Here is an 18672-nt window from a genome sequence, read left to right as displayed (position 1 = left end):
ACGCGCTCTGTATGCATAATCTCCAATTAGATGCAAAGTAGAAGTTTTCAGTTGAAACAATTTGAACAGCAAGAACCCTTTTCTCAATGAGATCACTGCGATTCTGCTTCCAGAAATCTATAAAAGATTGATGATTCGCTCAAAAAAAGATACTGCAATGTTTTCCATGATTTTAGTTCCTAAGAAGGTTACCAAGATCAAGAGAGCTGAAATAAGATTAACGAGAGTCCCTCATATTGATGAATGGAGCAAGTGCTCTGTATGTACAATGCAAGGAACAACTTAAATATTCAGTCGTCTTCAACCAATAAAAAAATAATTCAATCGTCTATCTTCAGCCATTGCCTCATGTAGTATCGTGTCAAAAATCGTTGGAGGGACAGCCTTTTCGATAACTCATTATCTTGATAGTTGTTCCACATCATGCAGGTTATCCTTAATGCACCACCTAATATATTGGATGGCGAAAATCTGCCATACCGAGAGTTACAGCTTTGCAATAGCAGATGCAGGCAAGTTTGATCTGGGGGGCAGCTTTAGATCCTCCCAGTGTTCATCATCCACCTTGGAGAAGTACTTGTCTACCATCTTATCACTGACAAGCTCCAATCTAGGAGGATCCCACTGCAAAAGAGAAGGATGAAAATCTTTGTAAAGCAACTCCACTATAAGGGAATAAAAAGAATAGGAACGACACCGGAAAATGGAAAAGAAAGCTTGTCAAACCTTTGGATTCTTATCCTTATCCAAGAGTATGGCTCTGCAGCCCTGCATTACATGGAAAAGTGTCACTTTATCAACAAATTCAAATGAAACTATACAAAGTCCTTGCTAATTAATCATCTGATTAATTACAGAACCTCAACAAAGTCCTTGCTGATTTCGCCTCGCATTACATGGCAAGCCATTCTGTATTCTTGTACAAGGCATTGGCCAACTCCTTGTAGTCGACCTTCTCTTATCTGCAATTGCCGGATCAATGCTCATAAGTATGACGATTTCGCAATTTTTAACCAGGTCACCTGCCTAACCTAGATCCCCACTTATCTCCAATATCAACTAAGGCAATTGTGCAACTTAATTAACTATTGCAGTAAAATGCTCTCTTAGAACAAACTGAGTGACTGGAGATACTCTACACACTTTGACCTTTATAAAAGGATAGGGAATCAAATTCTACTATTCCACATTGACTCGAGTAGTCAATGAGCAAATACTGCCCAGCCTACCATGAATTTTGGCTATTACATTGTTCATCCATCTATCACAGGTCTTTAAGTTAATTCTTATTCTCTACATTTTAATCAATACTGGTGACCATTATCCAGGTCAGAGACTAATGCACATGGTGGCATTATTGGCATATACCTGCATGTCTAAAATTTAAATCAAGCATACAGTTGTCATGATACTCGTTCCAGTAGGTGATCCGAGGCAAAAAGCGAAGAAAAGTAAACAGTAATGATGTCATTTTCTGTTGTATCAATTATCATTTTAACGGTTAGCTGACACCACAACAAGAAGTCGGTTGGCATATCTTAGATGGAGATCATGCAGGCTTATTCACGATGCACATTATTTACATGTTATAGTCATGTCAAAAATTGCACTGCTGATATCTTGTTGAAAGATTCGGCAATCTCACCGATATAAGAGAAATTTTAAGGCTTGTTGGTGATGCTTTCTTCAACGACTGAATTGAGGCAAGGATCCAATCATCTGCCTTATTTGTGGCTTCTCGCTCCTGCAAAATAGAGATCCAGGAAATGTTGAAGTCGACATAATATGCACAGATCAACATTGAGAAATTACCCCGTAAAAAAGCTCATGCATGTACATATGCAGAGGCCCTTTCTCATGAACACAACAAGGACTCGAAATGTAGAACAAAATCACCAACAGCTTACAAGAGCACCTAGAATGTTCTCCACTGTTCTTCGTGAGAAGCACCTATTGATGACATCCAACCTGTCAAAACCAAAATTGGAAAATGATGAATGAGACATTGATTGTGAGAGTGAGTCAGCAGGATCCACCGCTAGCCACTCAAGCTTCTTGAGTAAAGTTGGAAGTCTACATACAGTTAATAGTACATCATAGGGGATACAAAGTTGTGCTATGTCAATAAGTCCTTGGTTTGGTAAAAATAACCTCTCTTCAGTTAATTCCCTTTCTTCCTTTCATGGTGTTTTGTTTTACCTATAACTAATTTATCCTCTTTCCACATGAATAAAGTTTTAAGGTTTCTTGTAATTTTCTAGATAAGAACATTTGTGCATGGACTGCTAGACAAAACCATTCAGAGAACTCAACAAGAAGATACAGGAAATGTTAGGTCAAAACTAACCGATGGTTTGCACTTTGCTCTTTCAACATAGGCAACTCAGAGTATTCACCAATGATTGCTGCAATTATGGCTTGATCGCTAGAATCTACCCCGTGTAGAGCTGCTTCAAGTAACAGCAGTTTCTGAACAATGTCATGAATATACAAAAATAAAAAATATAAAAAAAATTCAGAAAACCATAGGAAATGACAAGTGAGAATGAACATCTGTTGTCCAGCTCAAGAACACAGGTAACTATTATAATTTAGCATTTGGCCTAGCATTCCCGAATTAGCATCACAATATGGCTAATCATTTTCACTTCTATCTGACAATAATTTACATGAGCATTCCTTCTTACATATCTTTAGAAGACTTGATCCCTTACAAGACCTCAAATGCCAGGATTTTCCCCCAAAACTTTAAACGTATGCATAGTCTATCCACATATCCTAACACGGCCCACTTCCAAAGAGTCACATTTTATCCATGAAACATGAGGAGGCCATTGTTCGACACGTCTGAACCACTTAGGTTGAATTTCCCTGGTCTCACAGACAGGTATATCCTTGAAGCTTTCTAGAATGCGCATTCAGTTCTAATTCTTTCATTTGTGCACGTCCACCAAGCAAGCAGTTCTCTCAGCCACACTGTCTAATTTGCACATCGAATCTTTTATCTCGTAATATTCAATGATATCCAGTGTTACTTTATCTATTAGTATCAATGGGGTCCTATATGATTTCCAGCCAACATACTAGAATCCAAATGCACTCCTTCTCCCCCACCCCAACACCCCACCCCCCCACACCCCCACCCCACCCCAACCCCACAAAAAAAAAAAAAAAAAAGAAGATCTTTCCCTCCAACAAGACATATAACTGAAAATAAAAGGACTTGAAAGGAAATCATTTTCCTGTTGTAAAACATTATAAAGAAATAATCCACCTTTCAGCACATCTCATTCCGTCAACATGACAACATTCTTCTTGCAAACAATCGTATATTTCCCTAGCTCCGAGTATCTAATGAATCGAAGGACAAGACATGCTTTTCTAATAACCGCTAGTTGTAAAAGTTGTAATGGTCTTCTATACTTCCTTTTTTCTTTGCTCACAACGCTTCTTCCCCTTTCCTTTGGCAGAACTTCTCTAACAACCTCTAGTGCAAAAGATCATATTGGACATCCGTGCTTTGTCTATTTCCCTTTTTCCCCCTGTAGCTTCTACATTCATCAAGCAATAATCATAAAACTAGAGTAAAAGCAGATGGATACCGCCGAGGGAACAAAGTGAGTTGCAAGGCCACATGCAAGCATCTCTGCTCCATTCAATCTAGCACCAGTAAGACCAATATATTCCCCTGGCACAGATAACAAAGAAGCATGGTAGATTTCAATATTTAGACAAGACACTGGGGTAACAAGTGCAACAGAATACATATAATCTAACACAAATGTGTTTGGACCCCCCAAAAAAATAAAACACACAAATATGTGTAAATTTCCCAAGAAAGTACAAGACTATAAGAGCTGAAATCTAGCGCAAGATTTTTATCTTTAGTATTGCAAGGTATATAAGTTGAAATCTAGTGCAAAGGAAAAATGGTTCTTGCATGTCAAGATCAGGTTTAGTTGCAAACCGAGAGAATCCATAATTTTGATACAGGAGGATCGAAGACCAAGGATAATCCAGAAAAAACATCATTATGCAGGTTGATACAGAGAAATAAAAAATATAACCCTGAACCTCAGGTTAAAGATGTGCACATCAGGTTCTTCACTTTTCTAAACAGTAAATCAAATAACATAGAGTCGTAGATCTAAATCTATCAAAATCAACATCAGGAATATCTTCCATAAGTTCTCTCATGCAATTTCTGACTGCCATTAACAATTTAAGTCGAGGCACAAACAATGTAATTAATGATTTTTAACTTCAAGATGCCAAAGCCACAAATGAAGTGCCAGCAGAAGCACAAAACAACTGAATGCAGTCACAATTATGTGATTCATCTTTCAGCTTTAAACGGGAAGAAAAAGACAAAATTTAATGTGCATATTCCAGGTGGGAATTTTTCCCATCTTCCATAAAGGAGCAACTGAAACCAAGGTTTAACCCAAAACACCAAAAAGAACATTATACATTCTCATCACCCTCCAGGTTATAATCAAAGTGTAAAAAGTGGATGGTCGCTGAAGTATGTCAAAACTGCATTTCATTAAGTAGCATCAACTAGCCATACAACCACTATTATGTACCATTTGTTGCCTCCATCGACTGCACTGTTTGTCCTCTTGACATATGATTTGAGGAAAATTTCCTTATCTCAAGTTATCTAATCTTCTGAAATACCATATCAACACAGTAGCAAATTTGCTATTTTTGCAGAATACAACATGAAAGTCCACCAGCTTATGATATGTTGACTCCATAACTCAAAACGTTTTGGTTGTAACGTAAGTTTCTGAGTTAACCATAGTTAGGACTAGCACTCCACTGGCACTGCCAGTAGAATGTTCCTGACTCAATTAACAACTGAACCTCTACCCAATAAGTATATCTACATACTTCCAGAAGTTAGAAACTTTTTATCTTCAATTAATATCGACACATAAAACTCGATAGGAAATAAAGTGCCCTTTTCGTTGTTGGCCATTACCAAAATGTCCCGGAAGCCTTGACAGGAAATATGAGGCACCTATGTCTGGAAAGAGACCAAGAGCTGTTTCAGGCATAGAAAAAACCTGCAACGAGCAACAAACTATGCTGCTAAAAGCTGCTGAAAATCTTCATAAGGATGATGTTTAGGGAACAAGAAACTGGACAATCAACACCTCGATGGCACCCACCAACTGCTTGCTTACATGAGGCACTCCAATTAACACATATCAGCAGTACCGGTTAGATAATCTAGGTTATGTAACCAATTGCATAACAAGTGGCAAAAGGTACTGAGAAAATAATAATTTCATGTTCCACAAGCAAACATCTGTTTTAGGAATTGACAATAGACATCTACCCTGCCTTATCCATTAAGCAAACAAGAATCTCAATCTCGTTTAGTGGGGTCAACTGAGCCCAAATCACTATCTCAGATAATACATAGGTAAATATAAGTGTATGCACAGTAAATCAATGAAAGTCTTGTATTAACTTCTGTGGATCTTGCCCACCTAGATATGTATATTATCCATGTACTGAAGTCAGGGAAACATTCTACCATTCAAATATAGTGCTCTTTAGGGACTAACTACTAAGCACATTCATGAAATCCTTAGATGTAGCCCAAGAAGGGAAAATGGCAGGATACACTCCATTATACATTCTCCCCAAGAGCTCTAACCTTCTCTGATACTGTAAAATTTTTCATCCATGGTGTAAAATGAGGGTCTATGATTGAAGAGTCTAGAGCAATGTAACAATAACCACTCAATTAGGCATCCTTAAACGTTTGGCTGTTACTGTTTTGGGCACGCGAGCTCTCATATTCTTCTGCTGTCCCCTTATTTGTGTGGCTCCCATCATTTCCTGCTTCAAACACGTGATGATGACAGTAGGAATAGTTGATTTATTTGGGTCTCTGACTATGCCTGATTTACGAAACCTTGTTCAACCACACTTCTAGTGATAATAATCTTAAGTTCTTTTATCTGCTCCACCACCACCCATGATTGAGCAGACAACAATATTATATCAAAATGCATCATCATGATCTTTTCTCAACTGGAATTTCAAACAAGGAAAACATGTTATATTCTATTTAATTAAAACAATTTCACCAGCATTTAAGTAAATAATTAAGATGCGGATCAGCCATAACAAGTGAAATTGCAAGCGAGATTAATGACATAGCAAAGTGCCTAACACAAATAAAAATAAAAAGAAACAAAAAATCTTTTTTCTCTCCAATCAGACAAGCTTAGAAGTAACCTATGTGCTACAACACACCACTGACTGCCACAATAGAACATTCCCAACCTGACTATAACAGTAGGTTTCTTAACAAATGAAAAAGAAATTTAAGCCAACAGAAAGAGGCTATACCGAATTTTCTGTTGCCACACGAAAACTACCATGTACGGAACAACCAGCCCCTCCTCCCATGACAATGCCATTCAAGATTGAAACCTGCATTAAAACCAGCATGTAAAAAGCAAAACTACACATATGGAACTACCAGACCCTTCACTAACATGGATATCACTATTAGAAGTCCCAAACAGATACATGTTATAATATCCGATCACCTGAGGTTTACTGTATGTTGCCATCAGATAATTTAGAGTGTACTCCTTCCGAGAGTAGATTTCACACGACTTCCAGTTTCCTAGCACATTTACAGAAACCAATATTATCAACAATCATACGTTTTCCAAGTCTGAACGACACCATATAAATTGCATATATCAGAGATCAAGCCTTGTCTGGAACTGATGGACAACGTGATCATTTTTATAGGTTAATGAAGGACGGATCGAGAGGATTGACACGGTTGGCACGTGAAACTCCACCGTGAGACAAGGGAACACTGCATGCATAATTGCATCTACTTATATAATGCGATATGAGTACAATTTGGCCCTATTTTTGACTTTACAATCTGTATGAGATGAACCATGTAACAACTAAAATGATCTGTACCATTGTTGATATCATGCACAACAGCTGCAACATCACCACCGGCACAAAAAGCTCTCCCTTTTCCCTACAAGAACAAAAACACAGACAAAACAATCGTCCCCGAGCTAAGAAAAAGATTCCCAAATTGAGAAAGCAATATAGGAAAGAAGAACACTCTAACAGAAGACAATGGCCACAAGCTCTAGAAATGTCAAGCTATAATTAAGGTCTTGCAATCTAAAGGAGCTGACCATCGCCTCCTCAATTTCAATCAATGCCAACAAGACAAGTCCGACAAATGTTCTTCAATGCGATGCTGAACTTGAGAAAAGTATGGCTGTGTAGCCTATATAGATGAGCACTTTGATGTAGTCGATATGAACTAATTCAATGAAAGACATCTTGGGGTTGTTTACCTTTCAACATGTTTGACCAATGCAAAATTTGTAAACAGTCAACAATAATTCGAAGCCAGAGAACACCCTCTGCAACTCAGAACAAGACATTTGAAAGGCCATCCAACTCCCAAAAGCTCCAGAAATCTATTTATTTCTCGTATTGTAAACCACTAGTCCCATGAATACGACAAGTTACCCAAAAACAGGTCTTTAAATGCAGTCAAAGAAGCTAACAAAACATAGTTTACCTTGCTGCTCAAGCATATTAATAAATTATCTATACATTTTGTATAATATATGTAAATGAGTGCACAGCCCTAAATGGTACACCAGCAAGAGAATTTTCACCAAAACTTAGTCCAATAAACTCTACCAATCTTCACGGCGGGGAAAAAGAATCTATCAATCTCCCAAAAGACAGTCTCAAGGCTGACGATTCTGCTATTTCTACTCATGCAAATTGGAGGGCTATTAACAGTCAATTTTAAAAAAAAAAATCTTTATAGGAAGCCATGTACCTTTAAGATTACCAACTTCACGTTAGAATCCTTCTCATAGACAAGGAAAAGTTCCAATAGCCGAGATATCTGTGAATAAAAAGCAACAAATAGTATACAATAACCACATAAGCAAACAAAGCTTCATTAAAATCGTGAACCATTGAGGATTGAGACAACCAAGAGAAGTCAAATATGTCAAGTACGCGTACTTAAATCATTTGAAATGACAACAAAACCCAACTGCCAACAAGGTGACTATCACAATCAAAAAATATAAAAGGTTTTCAAAAGGCAACAAACAATGGTACTACTGTGTAACAAGTCCACAGCATCTTTGACATGTACTGGACGTTGCCAGATTTGGTTATTGATCTTGTAGAACAACTTTCTTTCTCTGTGACCTTTCGTAATGTGTGCTTCCAAAGTTTGTATAGAAGGTGCACATTCATTATTGCCTAGCAAAACAATTAAAAACCAAAACTTGAGCAGAACACTACTCCTGCTCTTAGCAAAACCCCATGCAGTTTCCAAGGTATTCATCAAATGCAAGACAAGCAGAATCTACCAACCTTAAAATACTAGAGTAGATAATGCTATCAGACATTTAGTTGGTCCTATGTGATAAAACCCTGATGAATAGTTTTTGCATTGTGGAAAGAGCTTTCTTGAGAGTGCAGGATTTCAGGTGCTATATGCTCAACATAAAAATTACACGGTCATTTCGTAAAAGCAATACCCATGAATAGATTGAAAAGTCTCGACAGAGAGACAGCAAATTGGCAACAATATAACAAAAGAACCCCAAGCAACACTCCCAACCAAACAGTAAGAATGAAGGAAGACCCAACTGCACAGAGTATCCAGCAGCCAGATACGAGACATACCATTTGATATGAAAGAGCATTCAGCTGCTTGGGTCTATTTAGTATCAGTGTTCTCACAAAGGACTTCTCCTCCACCAAAACCTACAAAAACAACGGATATGAATCTCCATTGCAATGTTCTAATCAGTGAAACAACAACCCATGCTTCATCCCTCAGTAATTCCAGCTAATATATATATATATATATTATAAACACATAGCAACATTTGAACCATGATTGTGTCGCCAAAATTTAATCCACAGGCAATTCACGGCTCACCCATTACCGGAAGAAACAAAGACCACTATCTGCACACTATAGTTGCCTTCCCTGCAGAGTAACGGAGCTCAGTACCTCATCTTCCTGGCCACTACTGGAGGAGAACGAAGCCATGGGACCTGTTCTTCTTGACCGAGCGTGGAGTGCCTACCCTTCTCCGTCTCCAAAGCGGCCGACCCAAACGCGACTCAATCAAAACTCTTTCCCGAATGAAGCTCGCAGCGAAACTACCCACACATCTTACCCAATGTCCGCTCAAGAACTCAAGTCTCTCGAATGCAGGAATAATCGGTCGAAACCTTAACTCGGTATTCCTAGTACCCGATCGCGCAAAGACGAAGATAGTGGATGCTCGAACAAAAACAGCCGAGCTCGGGCCTTGGCCGGTGCTGCTGTTTCTTCTTGCTTCGGTTCCAAACGATGCCCACGCTCAGATTGAACGGACCAAATTAGGTAGCAAAATAAAGAGGTCCCATAAAATAATCTGAAGGGATAGAGTCACTATAATATTGTTCAAATGCTAATGAGGAAAAATAAATGAAAAATTAAGGGCATAAGTGAAAAAATAAAAGGTACAAATTTTATAAAGCATTACACACATTCTTACATATATGCTTAATCCATCCATATTTCAAGTGATTCAAAAGAATGCAACATATGAACGAAGCCGATCGCTTCTGATTGCTTCCTTCCCTATCTTTCCCTCCATCCAAACATAACTGTGCTTTTTTAGAATCCCTTCTCTTCCCTCTTGATCTCTCCCCGTATGGATCGCAAAGATGGGATGAGCCGGAGTTTTGTTCTTGAATCGGAATCATTGTCCACCCAAGATTGGTGCTTCAATCGATCGGGTTTCAACTAACCGGCACAATCTCAAATCTCAACTCAAAAAGTTTTCGACTATAATAAGATTTTATCAAGGTGCGTCTGTTTAACGGAAAATGAATAATTTAGGAAAAAAATTTCTTGAAAAATGATCGCTTGAATCACTTACAAAAATGAATGAAAGAAAATTATTGCCATTCTCCACCAAAATGCTTAGGCGTAAATTATTATCCATAAAGAAAAAATTTATCATTGGCTAATTATTCAAAGTTATACTAGCGATTATATTTAGGAAAATATTTTTTCAATCATTAATTTTTCGCAAATCAAACGGAATCTTAATAAAAAAAAAAAAAAAAAAAAGTCCCAAATCTTCAATAAAGCCGACTGCTGGTTTTGCCTTTTGGAATTTCAAACTTGGGCAAAAGACCTTGTCTCCATAGAAAGCCGCAAGGAAAAAAAATGACCAGCTGAGCCCCTCAAAATCAATAGCTAGCTTGATCTCGAGGAATAATTCAGGCAACGGTTGTTAGCTTACTCACACCGATTGATCGAATCACGTAAATCGAACAAATACCAATGCCCCGGCTATAGGGTTTTGGATTGAGAAAGTTCGATCGGCCTTTTCTGACATGCAAAGATACAAACTCTTTTAGCTCGTATGTTGCGTGATGTTGAAGGGGCCTCTGCCAAAAATGACATTTCGATAAAAATAGGGATGATTTATTGGATTGCACTCCCTCCAAACGATTTAGATTGGTCATCTGCGTTTAATGAGAGGTCATGCATTAATCGTAAGAGGCAACTTTGTGGGTCAAGTTAATTAGAGCGCCTTCACACGGCCGAAAGACGACTTAGTGAAATTTTTCGATTTTAGCGTTTGGATTAAATCTCGTTATCATCGAAACTCTTTAGGAAGATTCTCCAACATCAGTTGTGCCAACATTGAGATAGAGAAGTGGCGGTACTCAGGCCAAGGCCCTGAAATATGGGGACGTGGGATCACGGTCGGACACATGGCACACCCATTTGGCAAATTTTAGAGGAAACAACTTAATTGAAGTCTTGCGACGTACACACTTTGATTTCTCTTTCTAGACCATCGAGCCAATGTTGGGTTAGTCAAAAAATCAAAGTCGAGACACCTTAAGCTTCCTTTATTTTCTTTCTATAATCTCGAGACACGAACGTGGAGATCCGATTTCTTAGAAACAACATACGAAGTTTTTCGTAACAAGCAAATGTTGATACGTAAATTCACGTACAATTTCTCTAATTTCTTTAGGAATTTGAATGATATTTGTTGGGTTAGTAAAAAATTTGAATGTGAAGATTAAGCCGTGATTCTGTCATGTTTACAGCGCCACGTCCACTGTTGGTCGATGCCATGTTGCACGGCCGTACGTTTCTAGGGGCTGTTTTTGTTGAAGGCAGGTGACATGCCCCATCCCCACCCTCCAAAATATTTTCCCAATTTTTTTCCCACCCTATAAACAAGGATGGCGGGTGGGGATGCAATGTTCCCCCTACCATTATGGCAGCCAGTTTTTGTTTGCTTTCGTCTTTCTTGTTAGAGAACGAGAATGTCCGTTCGTCTATTATAGCAAAGTGACCTGAAAGAGAAAACGTCTGATGTCGGATCAGAAGTTATGCCCACTTAGAATTCGGATCTCATTCCTCCAACTCCATTCTTTCCTTCAAATTTGCTGCAAATCCTTATTGAGAAAGCATCCGCCACGAATCGATGGAGAACGTCCACATGTTCGACACTTGTAGGCAATACAACCACGAAGAAAAAGAGAGAGAGAGAGATCCCAGAATAGAATGCTCTCCTTCTATAAATTGTTTTCAGATGTCTGAGAAAAGCTTTGAGAAAACATCACAGTAAGCCAATTTGAGGGAGAAAGAGAGACAAGATGCAGGCCATTAAGGAGAAGCTTAGTGACATGAGCCACACGCGCAAGGTCAAGGCCGAGGCCAGGGCCGAGGAGAAGGTACATTGATCTTATGTCTTTAGATTAATTTGCAGTTGAATTCTGGTCACGGTTCGTGCATGTGATCAAAGCTACGCGGATATCCTTTCATCCATATTGGTATGTGATTGCACTAATCTTGTGGGGTTCCAAATAATGACCCATTTGACGACATTTTCTTGGGTCGAAATCCTTTTGTAGGCCGAGAAGGAGTATGTGAAAGCGAGAGCTGGGGTGGCACACGAGGTGAGACTGGCGAGAGAGGCCGAAGCCGAGATGGACAAGCATGTGACCAAGGCCGAACGGCTGGCCCGGAAAGAGCTGGAGAAGCACGAGGTTGCTGGTGGTCCTAGAAGCAACAGTGTGCACGAGAGCTCCATGAACAGTGATCCGGGAGCTACGGACCCGATTGGAGCAGGTGCTTCTCCATGCCAACCATTATCTGCTCCTGCATCCCACAATTTATTGTAGAGGTCCCCTGAGAATCTCTCATGTCTTGTGGGATGGAACTAGAGTGATTCTGCCACTCCATTTTCCCTATGTATTTCCGGGTTTCTTCGTATTTGAAATGTCGCTCGACCTATGTAATGATTTCTTTCGACTAGCTTGTACAGTAACCGGAGCGGAATCGTGACACACATTCGCCTCCACGTTACGTTTCTTCATATAAGTTGCAACGAAATTTGCTTAAATATGGATCTTGTTTGTGTATATGGGATTTTGGTTAGTAGATTGCCCAATGCCTTGTATGATCTCCTTTATGTTGGTGGCAGAGCTAATAGTTTATATGAAATGTTGACTGATGATCAAAATTGCAACTCCGACAAGAGCAAGGAATGCTACTGAGGTTATCCCACAAAGATGTTAAATTCGTATACAAGTAGCTTAAGAAGTTTTCTTTGACTAGTGCATGAAAAATATGAGTCATAAGCTGGGGTTTTCCCACAACTTTCTGTTGATAATAAGGTAAAAATTGAACCTGAAATGTATACGAACAAGTCAAACCTAATTAAACAAGCAAACTCTTAATAAATATAATGCCCTAGATGTGGAGCGTATTTGGTTTTTCCCAGTTAAAGAATGAAATTGAATTTTCTTTTTGTCTGGGGAAATCGACAATAGGATCCATTGTGCGAAGACCTTATTAGGATATTTATTAGGTTCATTATCGAAGGCTATCCATACCGATTCCATTATCAGAACGCGTAAACTATTCTATAGTAGTCGCGACATCAATAATATTCGTATGTAACCGAAATCCTCCACCCACAATGGACCTAACACTAATTAAGAAAATGTATGACATCATTCGAATCTTCTTTTTTCCTTTTGAACACGGGCATAACATGACCGCGGCGAAGACACGACTAAATTTTGTAGTTTCTAGGCAAGTCCCCAGACAAATCGACAGTGCCGACTACCGTCGTTTCGAGCGTTTTCCATCATTTTCCACCGTGAACACAAATCCATGGACCGTCGCAAACGAAAAGATTTACGTAGAGGCCGGTGAGCTAAGGTGCTCTAGAGTAGGATCATCAAATCTAGCAAATCACTTATGGGTATCATGATTGACCTGACAATTTTTTTTTCATTACCCAGATCTTGGTTGTGCTGAATTCCAAGTATCAGTGCATGATCCAGCTTTGATCCCCATCCACATTGAAATGGAAGCCATGAATGGGGTTTGATCTTATCCACCCTTGACAGTTCACCTGAGCAAAAGCAAACTGTAAACCCCGCAATATAAAATGATAAATTTTGTTACCACAAATTTAATTTCCATTTAGGACAGCCGACCACAATCATCATCTCAGGAATTCTAGTATTCAAAAAGAGAAAGGCAACCAAATCTTCTCCATTTAATAAAATGATCTTCTTCCTCGTACTATATAAACCCTATGCCCTAAGGGGCAAGAAAGCCTCACAGAGATCGTCCAAAACGATTTCCTTCCAGAGCACCAATCCCCCTAGCCATGACTAGAAAGAAAGTCACCCTGGCTTACATCGCCAACGACGCCGCGAGGAAAGCCACTTTCAAGAAGAGAAGGAAGGGCCTAATGAAGAAGGTGAGCGAGCTGAGCACGCTGTGCGGGATCGAGGCATGCGCCATCGTCTACAGCCCGTACCAGGCCGAGCCGGAGGTGTGGCCATCCACGCTGGGGGCACGCCGCGCCATTGCCAGGTTCAAGAACATGTCGGAGATGGATCAGAGCAAGCGGATGGTGAACCAGCAAGGGTTCATCCGGCAGAGGATTGTGAAGGCCGAGGAGCAGCTGAAGAGGCAGCTGCGTGAGAACCGCGAGAAGGAGATCTGCCAGGTGATGTACCGGGCCCTCGTCGGCGAGCCACTCCAGGGCCTGACCCTCGTGGACTTGAACGACTTGGGGTGGATGTTGGAGAAGACCGGGAAGGAGATCGAGGAGAGGATCAAAAAGCTGAAGAACATGGTGCCGGGCTCGGAGCAGGCGGCACCAGCGGAGCCAAAGGTAGATAAGGGTTCGGAGGAGGAGAATGGTGAGGCGGCTCCGAAGAACAATGCCGCTCTGAATGATGTCGTGGCCGTGGAGGCCATGCAGAACCAGCCTTGGTACATGGAGTTTCTGAAGCCGCGCAACGAGAGCAATACCATGAATCTCAGCAAGAACGAGCCGAGGCCGTCCTACCCGTACGGAAACCCTCCTCCTCCATGGTCGAACTTCTTCTTCCCATGAAAGAATTTGGAAGTGTTCTCCTCTTGGTCCTTAGTGAATCGAAATAAGATGAAAATAAGATCGTTTTGGTGGGTCTAGGGCGAAAGTGATGTGTTGTTGTCTATTCATTTCTATGGCTATTGGGTTTATATGATCTGTGTCTAGCTTATTTCCTGCCTTCATTGATTCTTGAAGATGACCTAATGTTTGGGGACCATTTTGAATAATTATAATAACGTAAATTCGATGGTTTTTCGGTTATGTAAACTCGAAGTGCAACCGGCGAGGGCGAGCCTCGTCCGCCCCCCCTGAATCTCGAGATTTCAGGGCTCAACTATTGGTTCATCTTCATAAGGCCCGAGGTTGTTCTGTGACTTTACAAGGACGAGCATAAGTGAGGTTGGATTTGAGAAACAAGACACCAGTGAGATTCGGTGAGCACTGGCGAGGTTTGTACCTGTTCTATCCAAATGGTTTGGTGCGCTTTACAAAACCCTAGATGTATTGAAAAGTTCCCGTCTGGGGAAATTGACCATGGGATCGATCGTAAAACGACCTTATGAGGATATTTTTTAAATTTATTATCGAAGTCATCCGTACTGATTCCATTATCAAATGAGTAAACTATTCTATTTATATAAGTCGTGACATCAATAATTTCCATATATAACCGAAATCCTCCACCGGCAATGGACCTAGCACGAATCGGGCAAAGACATCACTAGATTTTGTAGCTTCTGGGCTAGTCACCAGGCATATCAACAATGCCGACTGCCATTATTATGATGTTTTTCACCCTGTTCTCGAATCGATGGACCATCGCAAATCGAAAGATTAGAACAATGCGACGTAGAGGTCGGTGAGCTAATGTGCTCTAGATTAGGTTCATCAAATCCGGCAAATCACTTATGGGTAGTATCATTATTGACCGGATAAGTTTTTATTATCTGCCCAGATTCTTGACAGTTCACCCGAGCAAAATAAAACTGTAAACCCTAAGGTACATACCATATCAGTCCATAAATCTCAAATTATAAATTTTGTTACCCAATTTTAGTTTCCATTAGAACAGTCAACGACAATCATTATACCTAGGAATCCTAATATTCAAAAAGAGGAAGACAACAAAATCTTCTCCATTTACTAAAACGATCTTCTACCTCGTACTATATAAACCCTCTGCCCTGAGGGGCAAGAAAGCCCCACAGAGATCATCCAACGTTTTCCTTGCAGAGCACCAATCCCCCTAGCCATGACCAGAAAGAAAGTCACCCTCACCTACATCGCCAACGACGGGGCGAGGAAAGCCGCTTTCAAGAAGAGGAAGAAGGGCTTGATGAAGAAGGTGAGCGAGCTGAGCACGCTGTGCGGGATCGAGGCCTGCGCCATCATCTACAGCCGGTATCAGGCCGAGCCGGAGGTGTGGCCATCCACGCTGGGGACACGCCGAGCCATTGCCAGGTTCAAGAACATGTCGGAGATGGACCAGGCTAAGCGGATGGTGAACCAGCAAGGGTTCATCCGGCAGAGGATCGTGAAGGCCGAGGAGCAGCTGAAGAAGCAGCTGCGCGAGAACCGCGAGATGGAGATCTGCCAGGTGATGTACCGGGCCCTCGTCGGCCAGCCGCTCCAGGGCCTGACCATCTTGGACTTGAACGACTTGGGGTGGATGCTGGAGAAGACCGGAAAGGAGATCGAGGAGAGGATCAAGAAGCTGAAGAACACAGCACTGGGCTCGGAGCAGGCGGTATCGGCAGAGCCGACGGCAGATAAGGGTTCGGAAGGGGACAACAGCGAGGCTGCTCCAAAGAACAACTCCGCTCTGGATGATGTCGTGGCCGCGGAGGCCATGCAGAACCGGCCTTGGTACATGGAGTTTTTGAAGCCGTGCAAAGAGGGCAATACAGCGAATCTCGGCCAGAACGAGCCGCTGCCGTCGTACCCGTGCGGCAACCTTACCCCTCCATGGTCGAACTTCTATTTCCCATGAAGGAATCTGGGAGTGTTGTTTTCTTGGTCCTTAGTGAAACGAAATAAGATGAAATTAAGATTGTTTTCTTGGGGCTTTTTTCCAAACCAGGTGGACAAAAACAAGTAAATACCAAATCGGGTGTTGACTTTTTTATTTACCAAATCGAAATGCCGAGCGACACCCGGCTCGGAACACGCAGCGGCGGAGAGGGGCCGCCACCCGCTCGGCACTTATAGTGCCGGGGTGTCCCCGCATTATGGATGCGACGGCCGCCGCCCGCATTTTGGTGCCGAGCGGTGCCAATCGCCCCACCCATCCCACCCCACCCCACCCACCCACAATGGAAACGTAACATATGTTGGTGCTTGGGACAAATTTTAGGGGTGCAATTGTGACAGTGGATGATATGGAAATATCCCGTTTAGGAAAAGTCTCTACGAGAGGGAATGATTCAGAGTAAAAGACGAAAAGGGGTCATTCCAGAAGTGAGCTTGGGTTGATATGTGAATGATGGAAGCTAAATGGGCAAAAGGTAATTTTCGTATGTGCATGCATTTGAATCGGGGGTATCCCGCACTCCAAAGGGCTAGGTGATTACGAAAATTCAGTGTAATTGACTAATCTTAGGGAACCAAACTCTTAGCTAGGGATGAAGCTTGAATTCATCCGAACAAAAAATCACGCGACAAACTAAGAAGTCTCATAAGCAATCGGCGATTTAACAACCCGTGGATTAAGGGGATAGCGATTCGGCTCGAGAATTCTTATAATTATGTATGTGTATGTAGCCACCGATATCACACGAAAGCATATGATATTCATGCCTCATGTTTGAATGAGGAGGGCAAAAAATAAAAAATAAAAAGGCATTCTTTGTCGAATGAGACTCTCATCACTCACGAGCCTCAGAAACAAGCAAAGGATTACCCAAAAAAAGAAAAAAAAAAAAGATGCCTCTTAGGCTATTCAAAGAATGGCTTCTTAACATGCAATTTGCAATTTTTTATTTTATTTTAATCATGTTTTGTCAATCAATAGTTACCAAGTGCTTTCTTGTGTAAGTGGAGCAAAAAAACATGGCTGTGAACAAATTGAAAAGTTCAATGTACATGATATTGAAGAGATTAATTTACATCAAAGGACATTAAGGCGTCTTATCTTTTGGGGTTGGTGAAGTTCATTTTAGTACTTGGAAAGAGGCAAATTTCACGAGCCGATGTTGACTTTTTAGTAGACCATAAAGCTCATTAGGGTTCAAGTCATTGTCTAGCTTACGTGGATTGGAGTAATCTCGTATTAAACAACTCGGGTGTGGAGCGATATAAGATGGATTCGAATACGATGTTTGCTACGTTTTAGGAAGAATCTGAGGAGATTAGTGACCGCGAACGACTAGAACCGCTCTTCTTCCCACTTAAAATTGATTAGAAAGCGTAGGGTGGGTAGAACAAAATAGATGTTGTTAGAGAAATTGTTAGAGAAATGCTTTCAGTTAATGGTTGGAATATATGAAAGCGGGACAAGAAAAGTCCGAGGTAGATAGACAATAATGATTTGGGGCTATTGAGGTCGTCTCTTCCTCATCCCTTTTATGCTCATGGTTTGAGCATTTTCTTATTTCTTCCATTCTTCACCCTCGTCCACTTCGGTTCTTAGTCCTCCTCTTCTTCTTCTTGCCCGTGGGAGTAAAGCCTTCCCCATTCGTGTCGGATTTTCCAATCTCGGGTTGACAATCCCGACTAGGCAATAACGAAAAAGATAAAAAAATAGCCGACATTCCAAATTTATAACAAACATCTTTCATGATGCATACGAAATGCAATGTATCATTATGTGATGTAATTATAGAGGTGTGAGGGGAACTTACCGGTGGACGCGTATTCAAAAAACAAAGCTCCTCAAAACCGGTATCTCGCATTGGAGCGACAATCGCCCACGAACATAAAATCAGGGTAACCAAACCTTATTTGGATTTTTAGGCATTTAAAAATGTACGGCCTTAAAACCGATCAACCTAATTCCACAAAATGAAACCAAAATTGTGATGGTTGTGAAAAAACGATAATGAATGAACCTTTACAGAAATTAAGACGAAAAGTCTAGGAGGCAGTATCTACCATTTCCTTGCTGGATTCAGCCACGAACGTAGAATCCGTCCGGCCATGGGAACTGCAGCTCGGCGGGTCGGTCTTGTTGGACGAGAGAATCCATCCGTCCTTCCTT

The 18672-nt window shown here is 40.9% G+C and overlaps 4 protein-coding genes across 4 annotated transcripts; 3 read left to right on the top strand and 1 right to left on the bottom strand.

Moving 5' to 3' along the window:
- Positions 1-324: 324 nt before the first annotated feature.
- On the bottom strand, positions 325-9456 carry LOC115726066 (3-hydroxyisobutyryl-CoA hydrolase 1-like). Its single transcript, XM_030655786.2, has 14 exons — positions 9065-9456; positions 8731-8811; positions 7865-7933; positions 6970-7033; positions 6576-6655; positions 6373-6456; positions 4988-5072; positions 3603-3688; positions 2348-2469; positions 1908-1968; positions 1646-1744; positions 861-962; positions 727-768; positions 325-624 (listed from the first exon to the last, which is right to left on the bottom strand). The coding sequence occupies exons 1-14, from the start codon at positions 9101-9103 to the stop codon at positions 487-489; spliced, it is 1152 nt and encodes a 383-aa protein (XP_030511646.2). The 5' UTR covers positions 9104-9456; the 3' UTR covers positions 325-486.
- Positions 9457-11611: 2155 nt separating this feature from the next.
- On the top strand, positions 11612-12485 carry LOC125314267 (late embryogenesis abundant protein 6-like). The gene is made up of 4 exons (XM_048276192.1): positions 11612-11626; positions 11711-11808; positions 11989-12333; positions 12370-12485. The coding sequence occupies exons 2-3, from the start codon at positions 11731-11733 to the stop codon at positions 12256-12258; spliced, it is 348 nt and encodes a 115-aa protein (XP_048132149.1). The 5' UTR covers positions 11612-11626; positions 11711-11730; the 3' UTR covers positions 12259-12333; positions 12370-12485.
- Positions 12486-13719: 1234 nt separating this feature from the next.
- On the top strand, positions 13720-14686 carry LOC115726063 (agamous-like MADS-box protein AGL80). Its single transcript, XM_030655779.2, has one exon. It carries the CDS (start codon positions 13761-13763, stop codon positions 14496-14498), a length of 738 nt encoding a protein of 245 aa, XP_030511639.1. The 5' UTR covers positions 13720-13760; the 3' UTR covers positions 14499-14686.
- Positions 14687-15729: 1043 nt separating this feature from the next.
- LOC115726064 (agamous-like MADS-box protein AGL80) lies at positions 15730-16467 on the top strand. The gene has a single exon (XM_030655780.2). The coding sequence runs from the start codon at positions 15730-15732 to the stop codon at positions 16465-16467; it is 738 nt and encodes a 245-aa protein (XP_030511640.2).
- Positions 16468-18672: the final 2205 nt, after the last annotated feature.

This window comes from Rhodamnia argentea, chromosome 3 (assembly GCF_020921035.1).
Source record: "Rhodamnia argentea isolate NSW1041297 chromosome 3, ASM2092103v1, whole genome shotgun sequence".
NCBI classification, from domain to species: Eukaryota; Viridiplantae; Streptophyta; class Magnoliopsida; order Myrtales; family Myrtaceae; genus Rhodamnia; species Rhodamnia argentea.
This window is presented reverse-complemented; position numbering and strand designations above follow the sequence as displayed.